General features: G+C 35.9%; 1 protein-coding gene across 9 annotated transcripts in view; it reads left to right on the top strand.

Annotated features, from left to right (window-relative positions):
• Positions 1 to 12,666, top strand: part of CCDC91 (coiled-coil domain containing 91) — a 143,273-nt gene that overhangs the window by 66,515 nt on the left and 64,092 nt on the right. For all 9 annotated transcript variants that reach the window (XM_065742332.1, XM_065742328.1, XM_065742327.1 and 6 more), the window contains one exon: positions 6,160 to 6,267. In XM_065742332.1, the coding sequence (XP_065598404.1) occupies positions 6,160 to 6,267 (108 nt within the window). The remainder of the gene's footprint in view (positions 1 to 6,159; positions 6,268 to 12,666) is intronic.

Below are 12,666 nucleotides of genomic sequence, written 5' to 3'. Positions count from 1 at the left end.
GTGAGGGGCCCAAAACTGAACACAGTACTCGAGGTGCGGCCGTACCAGAGCTGAGTACAGGGGGATGATCACCTCCCTGCTCCTGCTGGCTACACTATTTCTGATACAGGCCAGATACCCTTGACCGATGAACGGTACCGTCTCTTATCGGGGAAGGTCGTCCTCTTCGACCGAGCGCGCAGCTTCGGGAGGGACACACATGGAGCGGTGAGGGAGGAAGGGGACACCCGCCTAGCCAGCCAGATCAGCCGAATCAACCCTGGTGATCAATGGGGTGACAGATGTCGCAGCCAGATCGCCCTCACATCCAAATATTCCTTGTTTTGACATCTACTGCTCAGATTTCTCTCTGGTTGCATTATTGATATGTAAATAGATCCCATTGCCCAGGGCCCTATCCAACCCAGCCTTGAACACCTCCAGGGGTGGGGCATCCACAGCCTGTTCCAGTGCCTCCCTGCCCTCTGTAAAAGACTTCCCCTTGGCATCTAATTAAAATCTCCCCTCCTTTACTTTAAAGCCATTTCCCTTTGTCCTATCATTGCCTACCAGTGTAAAAATTTAATTTCCCTCATTTTATAATTTCATTTTAAATATTGGATGGCTGTAATGAAGTCTCCCACTGGGTCCTTGTGAGGTCAGAGTAGGGTGTGATAATCACTTCCCTCACACTGCTGGCCACCTCTCTTCTCATGCAGCCCAGGATACTGTTGGCCTTCCAGGCCGCAAGTGCACACTGCTGGCTCATGTAAGGTTTTTCCATCTACCAGGACCCTTATGCCTTCTCAGTAGGGCTACTTTCAAGGAGTTCTTCTCCCATTCTGTATACATATCTGGGATTACCTTGACCCAAGTGTATTTGCACTTGCACTTTGCTTTATTGAACCTCATTACCTTCACACGTTCCCACATTTTGAGTTTATTGAGGTTTCTTCCTTTCTGCTCTATAAACTGCACCACTCAGCTTAGTGTCATCAGCAAACTTGCTGAGGGTACATTGAATACATCACTGATAAAGATGTTAAAGAGTACTGGTCTCGAGACAGACTTTTGGGGGACCCCGCTTATCACCAGCCTCCATCCCAGATATAGAGCCATTGTTCATAACCCTCTGGCTCTGACTTTCTGTAACCTTCCAACCAGTTCCTTATCCACTGGCTAGTCCACTCTTCAAATCCATCTCTCTCAGAGATAAGGATTTGGTGTGGGATCATGTCAAAGGCCTTGCAGAAATCTAGGTAGACTATATCAGTTGCCTTCCCTTTCTCCACCAATGCTGTTGCACCATCATTGAAGGCCACTAGATTGGTCAGGCATGACCTGACCTTGGTTAAGCAGTCCTGGGTGTCATGGATCATCTGCTCATTTCACAGGTGCCTTTAATACTCAAGTTCATGTATTTGAAGCAGTTTGTGACTGCTCTATTATCCACAAAGCTTAAAATGCTTGGATACAATGCAGAGAGTGAAGAAGGTAGAAGTAATTGGAAGTGGCATTGATGTAGCTGAGGAAATAAGATTATTGCAGTGATAACAGTTTGTGTTGTTAAAATTTCATTAAGAAGATCATGAAAAATTCATAAAGTAATCTTGTTTTTCTGTGCAAGTTTTTTTCTGTTTTTCCTAGACTGCAATACCATTAGTAAAACGTAGGGGCTAAAGTGGAGGACAAGCAGAGCAAATGTCACACAGTGTTGATTTTCTAAAATCATCAGATTATACTTTGACTCTACTTTTTTCATCAAGTTTATGAGAGCAGTCTGCATATAGGATATCCTAGATTTGGTATGCAGCATAAACTTGTTTGTAGTATGTACTCCCAGTGTACTTTTGTTTGAATTTAAAACTACAACTGTGTGTTGTTTTTCAATCTGTAGATAACAGTCTCTCTTTTTTTCCCCTACTAGGTTGAAGGAAATATATATTTTCTTATTTTACTCACTTAGGTACACTTTGTTTTTCATTTGTTAAAAACTGGAATGTTATCATTACTTTCTTTATGGAAAAGTAAAAAAAAAAAAAAAAAAAGGGGGGAAAAATAAACTCCTTCCACAAATAAAACCTTTTCCTTTCTCTGATGTACAGACCAAACAGATGAGGTTTAACAAGAGCAAATGTAGAGTCTTGCACCTAGGAAGGAATAACCACATGCACCAGTACAGGTTGGGGGAAGAGCTCTGAGGAGAGGGACCTAAGTGTCCTGGTGGATGGCAGGTTGGCCATGAGCCAGCAGTGTGCCCTGATGTCCAAGAAGGCCAATGGGATCCTGGGGTGCATAAGGTGCTCCTGGCAAGGAGCGTGGCCAGGTCAAGGGATATGATCTTCCCCCTCTACTGTGCTCTAGTGAGGCCTCACCTGGAGTGAGACCCGTTCTGGGCTACTCGGTACAAAAAAAAAAAAAAAAGAAGGATCTCCTTGAAAGAGTCCAGTTGAGGGCTTCAAGGATGATAAAGGTCTTGGCACTCCTCCCTTATGAGGAAAGGCTGAGAGACCTGGTTCTGTTCAGCCTTGAAAAAAGGAGACTCAGAGGGGATCTGTTCCATGTTTGTAAATGTCATGTAAGGAGCAGGAGGCAAAGGGGCAAGGCTGCACTCTTCTCAGCAGCATGTGGCACTAGGAAAAGGGGAAATGGACACAAACTGAAGCATAAGAAGTTCTACACAGATGTGCGTGGGAGCTTCTTCATGGTGAGGGTGACAGAGCACTGGCAGAGACTGCCCGGAGAGGTTGTGGAGCCTCCTTCTCTGGAGATTTTCAAGGCCTGCCTGGATGCCTACCTGTGCAACCTTACCTAGGGAGCCTGCTTTAGTAGGGGGGTTGGACTAGATGATCTCTAGAGGTCCCTTCCAACCCCTACGGTTCTGTAATTCTGTGATATAGATTGAAGTCAAGGGCTTAAAACTTGATTAATTTGTAGATTTAAGTAATCAAAAAGATTATGCCAAGTTGAAAAGTAATGATAGTTCAAGCAAACTTATTAAAACAATATCAGTGTAGATATTTCTTATTTTTCTTTGTCAAAATTTTTGTCCATTTCACTTGTGGTAAAAAATGTAATGTGATACTGGAAAGAAGAAGATATGAAAAAGCTAAGAATACATTGGCCTGAAGACTTGGAGCTATGGTGGTGTCTTTGTTTCCAGGATTCTAAGGGAAGATGTTACTATTCTTAGTTTGATATAGCTAGTAACACTTAGATGATTTATTATATAAGCTTTGTAAATCTTCCATTGGTTCAAATCATGATGGTATACTTCGGTTCATAACTATTTCTCTAACAAATACAGTTCATTACTATTTCTCTAACAAATAGAGTTCATTCTTAAGTTAGCAAATGCTTTTCTGTCTGAATATTGTAGAAGCTGATTTAAGTAGATGCATAAGTTATGACAGTCCCTTTAAGCCATGGGTGTCCAACCTTTTGTCTTACATGGGCTGCATATAAATTATGTAATGTAGTTAATGTATGTAAGGAACAAAACTTCATATTTTTTAAATTAAAACATAAGAACAAGAGAGCAACAAAAGCATAAATCTAGTGGGATATTTGATCTTGTTTTTGTGAAACTAATTCATCAGTCTAATTAGATTGAGATGGTTGCAATTCTTAGTGAGTTTTCAAGTTATTTATCAGAGATTTTTAGTGAAGTGTTGTTTGTCCTATGTTTCATCCTTGAAAAAAGTTGTTCGTAAATGTTAGTACTGGCAAAAAAAGCAGTGGCATGAATAAGGCATGATTGTGAAGTGAGAGGTATTTTTCTCTGGTAAGATTAATTATAGTCTAGTGTTGAGATGTGGTCAGATTGTTTGAGTTGAGTATCTGATTATAATTCTGTACATTCCATTTGAAAATTTGCAGGTAATATATTTACACTGAAAATGGAGTCACAAATTTAACAAAAAAATGGTGATGTTTTCAGCAGTCTTAAAGTTAGTCTAAAATTCTTTTATGAGAACAGAAAGTAAGGCTGAATATCTTTTGCTGTACCCAAGAATGAGTTTATGGGTATCAAAATGCATAAATTTATTTGCCAGTACATGGATTAACATTGCGCTGTGCCCTTACCATATCCTGTGTACTATGTATTTCATAGAGGCTGCTCTGAAAGTTTCTTTTAAATTCTTTGAAAATATTTGGGCCTAAATGAAAATTTTATTCTGTATTTTAAAGGCTGGAGTGCTCCATCTCTTGTTAGAAAAAAAGAAAAGGCTTAATAGCTCTTATGGCACAACATGAAAGCTATCTCTGAAAGTGCTGTATTGCACAGTGGGACTTCTGTCTTCTCACTTGGCTAGCTAGTGAAATAGTCAAATTCATGCTACTCCTACTTGCTGTTTAAATTATGTTAGTAAAGTAGATGAGAGAAAAGGGATGCTTTAGTTCCTAAGTGTGGAATTTCATGTGCAGAAAGTAGTAGTAATAAAATTTAGAAAATCTTAATGTTCTTTTTATGTCATTTCATGTATATTAACTTCTTTCCTCTGAAAAATTGTAAGTTCTTGGTACCTCTTAATAATTATCCGTCAAGTTTGCACAGTAAAGTCTGTAAGGTGACTCAACCTTTAGCATGAGTAAGAATAAACTGAGAAATGGCATTGAATCTTAACGTCCATTCTGTTACTGTTTTCCACGCAATCAGAGCTTTATTCCTTTTTTTTTCTTTTAAGTCATTTACATGAAACAATTATCATCACGGCTGTTTGCAGGAAAAATAACACAAAAATCTACAAGCAGAATGCAAACTTCATTTTCCCATTGATGTGACAATTCCAGTTTAAACACAGTAGGATTTAGCGTAAAAAGTTTCCTGTACAAAGCTACATTTTTGTGATGCCTGAATTTATACTGATACAAGAACTGAATGTAGTTGGAAAGAAATTTGCAGAAATTTGCTTTCATGAAAGTAAACTTATCACTAGCTAAGTCCTCTGCAAATATCAGTAAATGTAGTTTAACACTTTAATCAAAGTGTGTGTCAGGCATAATCTACCATTTGTTGGTTTTTACATCTTTTGAAATTTTGCTGAAATGTATGATAGCATCAGAGGCTAATTAGTAGAAATAAAGATTAAAAAAAATAGTCATGTTTTTTGAGGGTAGCATGTTTTTATTGCCTTGGAATTTCTTGAAAAAACTTTTGAAAGTATCTTTAAAGTGTTTCTTATATTCCATGAAGTAAATATATCTGAAATGCAAAAGATCAGTTGAATGATATATGTTTTCATCCTTTTTCTTTGTCTGCATTTGGGCCAAAGATCTGTTTTCTGTAGCACTTATGTCTGCTTTAACTTACACAGTAATTTCAACTAGTTCTCTATATTGATTATCACTTATAAATAGCTTCCTGTAGTGTGTATAAGTGCCCTAATGAATATTTAGAATGTGATATTAATATTTCACAATACTAGGGAAAAATCTTGGGTAGCACATGAGTAAATCCTGAGTAAAAGTAGAGAAGTAAGAATGTAGTTCTTTCAAATGATGCTTTGCTTTTTCATATATACAAAATGTTTTTAATTTTGCATTCAGATGCTGGAAATTCTGTAGAGTTCAGTCAAGTGCATGTGAATACAAGTGTGCTTGAACACAGGTGCACTCACAGAAAGTTCCTAATTTTATGACCTTTTTGTTATTGTCTTTGTACTTTGACTTCCACTGCTACACATTTGAGTGTGTGATTCCTGGGGGGGTGTTCTTTTATGTTTTAAATTACACAGAATTTCCATCTGCTTTTATTTGATTTGTGGTTGCAAAGATCATGCTTGGCCCATGGAATCTTACACTGTGCCGAGAGGATGTGGAGTTGTGTCAGCCAGTGAAATATGTCTGGCTTTTTTTCTCTGCAGCAGGTTTCGTATGCTTCTCTTCTTGTGTGGTCTCTCTATTCTGAATATATTTAACAGGAATACTTGCCCTCTTAATCTTCTGTGTGCTGCAGTATTCTAAGCAGCCTATGTATAAGAAATCTGAGATCCAAAGTAATTTCAATCCTGACTAAAAACAAGATAGTGTTACATAGAAAGGTACTGTAATAGTTGCAGACCCCAGAATTTGTAACAGCATTCTGCTTTCTGGTTATACACAAGTACTAGTTGATGTACAGCTAACAATGTACATCCCTGTTTTATATATATAATATTTTTTATCATTTTTTTTAAGGCATTGCTACAATGTACAGTTCAACAGCAAGAAGCAGCTGCTGAAAAACAGTATATACTAGCAATTGAAAAACACTCTTACAAATGTCAAGAGCTTCTTGATACTCAGGTATGTGTGTACAGTTACAAAAACATTTATGATTGCCTTTTAGTTTGAAAAACATGCGATCTGGAGCAAAGAAGATGACCAGTTCATTTTGTGTCCTCAGCATAGCAGTAAACACAGATACTTAAAAGTGCTAAGTGCATGGTGACTCTGCATCTGTTGGAATTGGAAGTATTTTATAACATTTTAATCTACTTAGAACAGCAGAAGTATTGATTCTATGTATGTTACATTTGCATCTGAATCCAAGAGAAGGGGACATAAATGTGTAAATATGTTCAAAAAGTTCAAATTTATCTGGGAATCTAAATGAGATAGGTGTTAATTAGTGTTGTGTTTCTCTTTTGTTTTGTTTTCAGTAGAACCCAACAACATAAGAGTTATGTTGTAAGACATAATGCCCAGTTCTCAGTTCAAACAATGTCTGCATTTAATGCAGCTTACTCTTGATCTCTGAAAAGATTTAAATTTTGTATACAAACTTACAATTCATCTGATTCAGAGTCTACCATCTTTATTTGTTATTGGAATTTTGAAGCCTAATCAAACAGACAGAAGTTCAGAAAGTGCTCTTTGGTAGAACTACAGGGTTTAATTAACTAGAATTTATTCTGACAATTCTTCTGTTAGAAAAATTCTGAAAAATGTTTACTGTGTTTTCATTAATAGATCTGTTCTTGAATGTATACTTACCTGTTTTAGTATTTACTTCTGTTCAATGATTTTGTTCTAGCACTTAATGAAGATTACTGAAATGACTGCTTATGATCAATTGTTCAGCGTTCTATGTTACGACATTGTGCACACATAAATATCTTTACATGTGAAATTATGAGTATCCATACCACTTCAAAGAATTTTTTGCTATAGCATTAATCATGTAGTGCAAGTATGTTTTGTACACAAACACAGCTTCTTTTTCTGATTTCTTTCTAATATTCTTGACTTAAAAGCAGTATTTGGCTTTCAAATTTTAAGTGCACTTAATTCCCTATTAAATTTTCTGCTGTTTTGGAAAAGTTCCAAAAAATCAAGGTTGTTATGACTATTCATTGCTTTTGGAAAAAGCAGATGTCACTGACAACAGAAAATTCCAAAAAGTTCTGTGTGAGGAACGGATAGTTGCACAAAGTTCATTATATATGTATATATAATATTTTTTTAAAAATAGGAAATTATTATTTTTATAATTTTATTTTGATTATTTAAAAAAAAGAGAAGAAAAAAGGAAACTTTCGAATAGAAATATTTAGTGATCAGAGTATTTAGGCACATAGAAAATGAAATTAATAAAAATGTTTCAGTATATATCAGGTCCGCTCTAGAACAATCTAGATTACATGGGGTAGAACAATAGTGGGATTCCATATAGTGTGTGTGTGTGTGTGTGTGTGTGTGTGTGTGTGTGTGTAAATAAAAATTTGGACATAGTACATTTATCTCTCTTATTGACAAATTTGTATTATAGTACTTATAGTGCTATTTTCTTTCATGAGTGCTAGCAAAATTTTATGAAAAGAGGAGGCATGGAAAAAAAAATGCCGTACAGTCTGATTTTTAGTCAAAAGGAAAAAAAGGTGCGTATTTTTAATATATTTGTAATTGGAATTAAATACATTGAATGTGATCTCATCACTAAGGCACTGTATCTGAGCAATTGCTTGGACTGTATGCTGGAACTGCAGTTGGCAGGGTCCGATTTCATTGGCAGTATTCTGCTGTTGCATATTTCAATATGGAGAATTGTGTATCTTCCGGTCTTCCCTCTTTTACATTATTTGAATAAGAGTAATTATGGTTCAACATTAAGGAAAATGTTACTTCTCAGGGTAGCAAAGAATGTAGACTTACAGACTGCATTGTAAATTGCAGTACTTTGTGCAATATACATTGTGTAAAAGAATTGCAATCACATAGATTGAATGAGCAAGTACTAAGTAGAATGAGCAAGCAGTCTGGTTAGCACTTCTCTTTCGTAGTGATAAAATGCTTAGAATTTTTGATATAAAAATAGTAGTTAAGGACTCATCAGTGCTATTTTCTGTTATTACATACGTTTTTCTTTCTGTGACAGATAACATAATTGTGAATTTCTTATGAATGGGGTGTAACTGTTTTGTTTGTTTGTTTTTCCTTATTTAATTTGACTGTTTCTCATGTAGAGGGAACATCTGAAGTTTAACATTAAGTCCACTGTGTAACTCCTATAACCCACTATACACCAGTAACATACTATAAAATTCTTTTTTTTTTTCAACTAATAATTCAGATTATAGAGGAAAAAATACCTTCTAGTTTGCAGAAGATTATCAATGGAGGTTATTCTGCCCCTCTATTCTGCTCTCATGAAATCCCACTAGGAGCAGAAGGGGAAGTGGCTTTAAACTGGAAGAGTGTAGATTTAGACTAGATATTAGGAAGAAATTCTTTACTGTGCGGGTTGTGAGACAAAACACAGGTTGCCCAGTGAGGCTTTGGATGTTCCCACTCTGGATGCATTCAAGGGCAGGCTGGATGGGGCTTTGAGCAGTCTAGAGGGAGATATCCCTTGCCTGTAGCATGGAGGTTGGAACTAGATGATCTTAAAGGTCCTTAACAACCCAAATCATTTTTTAATTCTGTGACTTTATTCCTTGTTTATGAAATTTTAATTCTAATATTTGACTGTAACAATTGCTACATATTATAGATCAAGTATATATAACATCTTAAAAAGTATTCATATTGTTTTATACTTCCTAATTAACTGACTGTTAATCACAAGTGCCAGAAGTTTCAATGTATTTTGTATTCTCAAAAGCTGGTTTGAAGGTAGTAGAGCCAAACAGGTGGTCAGATCTTTCAAGCAGGCAACAGATTACCTTGTGAGATTGTGGATGCCCCCTTCCTGGAAGCATTCAGAGTCTGGATGGAACTTTGAGCAACCTGGTTTAGAGGAAGGTGTCCCTGCCTATAGAAAGGGGGTTGGAACTAGATGATCTTAAAAGTCCCTTCCAGACCAAACTATTCTGTGGTTCTGTGATTATTATAACTTTGTAAAGGACAGCCTATAAAGGACATGGTAAAAAGATTAATTAACCATTTATTGTTTAAAAGTATTCACTGTGTAGAATTTTGTAGAGTTATAAGGAACTTTTTTTGTTTAGGTTTAGACCCTGTGATTGATAGCATAGAAAGCAGGACCTGTTTTCTATTGAAGTCCTGGTTCATAGGTTCATAGGTACATTGGGTTGGAAAGAACCTACAAGATCATCTAGTCCAACCATCCTCCTATCACTATCCCTACCCAACTACTAAATCAAATCCCTCAGCACCTCATCTAAACACTTCTTGAACAGCGCTAGGGATGGTGCCTCAGCCACCTCCCTAGGCAGGCCATTCCAGTGCCTGACCACTCTTTCAGAGATAAAATGTTTCCTCAGGTCTAATCTAAATCTCCCCCGGCACAACTTGTGGTCATTCCCTCTTGTCCTGTCATTATTTATCAGGGAGAAAATGATGGAAATGATGATGTATCAGAAATTTCTCTCATTATTCAGTCAAGTTGGGGTTGTCAAAAATGTAGGCTTTAAAAAAGCATTTAAAACTGTCAATAGAATAGTAAGGTAAAATAAATGTTAAATACCTGTAGCAAATCACTTACAAGGAGAATAATTTTCTCTCTGTTGTTTTCCTTGCACTTTTATTTCCTTACCTTGATGATTTCCTTCCTTACTGTCTTCTGAACAATGTGAATTAAAGCATGCATTCATGGAGGGAGAGGGATAAAAATGTATATGCAGTTAGACTTTTATCACACTTCTCTGTCTCTAAATTATGACTAGATGATATTCCTCTTTTTTTTCCTGTCTTCCAAGGAAGTTGTCTTAACTAGAGATACAACTGGACTGTGTACATTTTTTGATGTAGCTAAGGGAGATATATTTAATAGTGGTCCTTTTGTTAAACTGGATATTTTCATCTTACATTCATGTAGAAGAAGAATAAAGAAACACAAGGAGTATCTTTGGTTGAAATGCATATATATTCCATTACTCTACTGAACTGCTTTTTTTTTTCTACTCTGTAAACCCTTTAGATTGTATTCTGCAGTTTTCCTTTCTGTAGAGTATATTATGCTGAAATTACTTCATTAATAGCCAGAGAAGTTACTAGTGTACAATGTGTCTGTAAATATAGAGGAAACAACCTAGTTAAATATTTTCCTCTGTTCTCGAACAGCCTCTTCTAGAGCCCACAGCAAGGGATTTGGAACTAGGTAATTTTTAAGGTCCCTTCAAACCCAAGCCATTCTATGATATATTTATTTATTTGATATCTTTATGTGAAGCTATGAAACACATGTTTCATTTGTAGATGGAACAACTTTTAATGAAAGTACTTGCTCTGTGATCACAGTTCTTTTTTCACTCTACTTTTTTGTGATGTTGGCTGTCCTTTACATTCATGTTTGTAGCTTTACAAATAATGGTTCAAAATCTGTTTGATAGTGTCTGAAATCTTTTATCAGGGGATGAGGTGCATGAGACATGCTCAGGTGAATGGAGATTTAGCTTCAGTTTGAAAAAAATCCTGGAAGAGAACAGAAGTTCAATTTCTATAACTCATTTCTTTAAAGTATGTGGGTGCTCGCAAGAACCCATTCGCTTGTGAAGAGGCAGAAAATCGTGTTAATGGTAATGAGCTGCTGGAATGTAATAGATTCCTTGCCTTCTTACGTATTTGGAGGATCCATCTTGTGTTTTGCATAGCTGTCTGTGAAGATTAGCAGGAATCCCTATAAACAAGTCCTAAAATGCTGCATGTAAGAACTGTATATGTCTGTCAGCAGTTTAAGGATCAGTTCAGCCCAGTTCCATGGCAAATGGGCGGGGGGTAATGTGGAAAAGGTAGGGAGATGGGACTAAAAACGAAACAGCAGCAACCATCTGAGGAGGAATGTTAATTTACTAAACAAGGTATCAGAATGCAAAATTACACAATATAATATAGTATAATTGGAATTGAAGCTAATAAATTAAATAAAATGAGTAAGTGTCCAGAAACCAGAGGGCTTACTCTAATGCTGAAGGCAAGGTGTCTAGGGAGCACACAAGCTGCAGAGATGAGGAGAAAGAGAAAAAAGAGATGTCTCGTGACATGTGAACAGATCGATCTTTCCCTGTGAAAGGAAAATGGGAACGCACAGTCCTCTGGTGTATGTAATTCTCCTTCCCTTCTGAGAGAGATATACCCAGAAGTATCGGTGATCCATGGAACATGGAACTCTTTAACTCCCAGTGCTGTACATGATGTTATGATTTGGAATACTGATAACAAAAACTTTAAAACAATGGCAATGTCATAAGGAAAACGAAGTTCTATATACCAGAAAAATAGTTTATTTGGTTCAGCAATATAGTTCCGCTATATGAAAGTATCATTTTGTATTATTTCAAATTCTATTTTTATATCTCCTTATATTCTGTAGCATGTTTATATAATAATGCTTTTTTAATAATATATTTATTTCTAAGTAAAAAAAAAAAATCCTAAGATACAAAAAGGCATATTTTCTTTTTGAAAAATGACAGTCTTTACTAGTCTTTCAACTTTATTTGAATCTGCCCACTATCACAAGCCGGTTAAAAGGTAATTTTTTTCTGTCCCTTTGTACTGTTAATTTAGCCAAAATTCCATCAGTCTCAACGAAAAGTCTTATTCGGATATTGCATTTGCTAACCCAGATTTTCAGATCTTCCTTGGATTCATCAAGTTTCAGATGAAAGTAGCTTTTCAGTATGATTTTTACTCTCTGCTTAACAGAATCTCCTCTTATTATTAGGAATTAGTTGTCTATTCTTGCCAACACTGAAAAAAATAATTTGCATGATTTTTCTCCTTTATTAATTTTTTGTCAGCTATTTAAAAAAAGTATTTTAACATTTTTGCATCTTCCATTAATGAACATTTTACTCTTTATGAAGCCTATATTTTAGGAGTTCCTTTTATCTTATTTTTATGGTAGATGGAACAATTCTGAATAACTCATACAGTCTGCAAAATGAATTAAATAATGAAAACAGAAGAGCTAATAAACACTTTTCATTCATGTTTTTACTAACATCTCTTATCTCTGTATTCTTAGGGTAGTTTGGGGCCTATTTTAATAGTTGTTGTTACTATTTACACTTTCTGATAAAAGCGTTTCTGAATAGCGTCTTACTCTATAAACAGTAACACAGTTACAGTAAAAGATTTGAAGCTTGATAGTGTTGTCTCGCATTAATATCAGCCTCTGGTGTGCATCAAGTTATTCAGATTCTTCTGCACTCTTCTGAATCAAGTATTAAGCGCAGTTGTTTTATTACCACTGTTGTAATTTTTCCTTTGTTTTGTCTTTGTTTTAACTTTTCTTTTTAG

Source organism: Cyrtonyx montezumae, unplaced genomic scaffold (genome assembly GCF_038088225.1).
Source record: "Cyrtonyx montezumae isolate F1298 unplaced genomic scaffold, pur_monq_1.0 scaffold_3, whole genome shotgun sequence".
Taxonomy (NCBI): Eukaryota; Metazoa; Chordata; class Aves; order Galliformes; family Odontophoridae; genus Cyrtonyx; species Cyrtonyx montezumae.
Note: the sequence above shows the minus strand (reverse complement) of the source record. Positions and strands in the feature narration are given on the sequence as shown.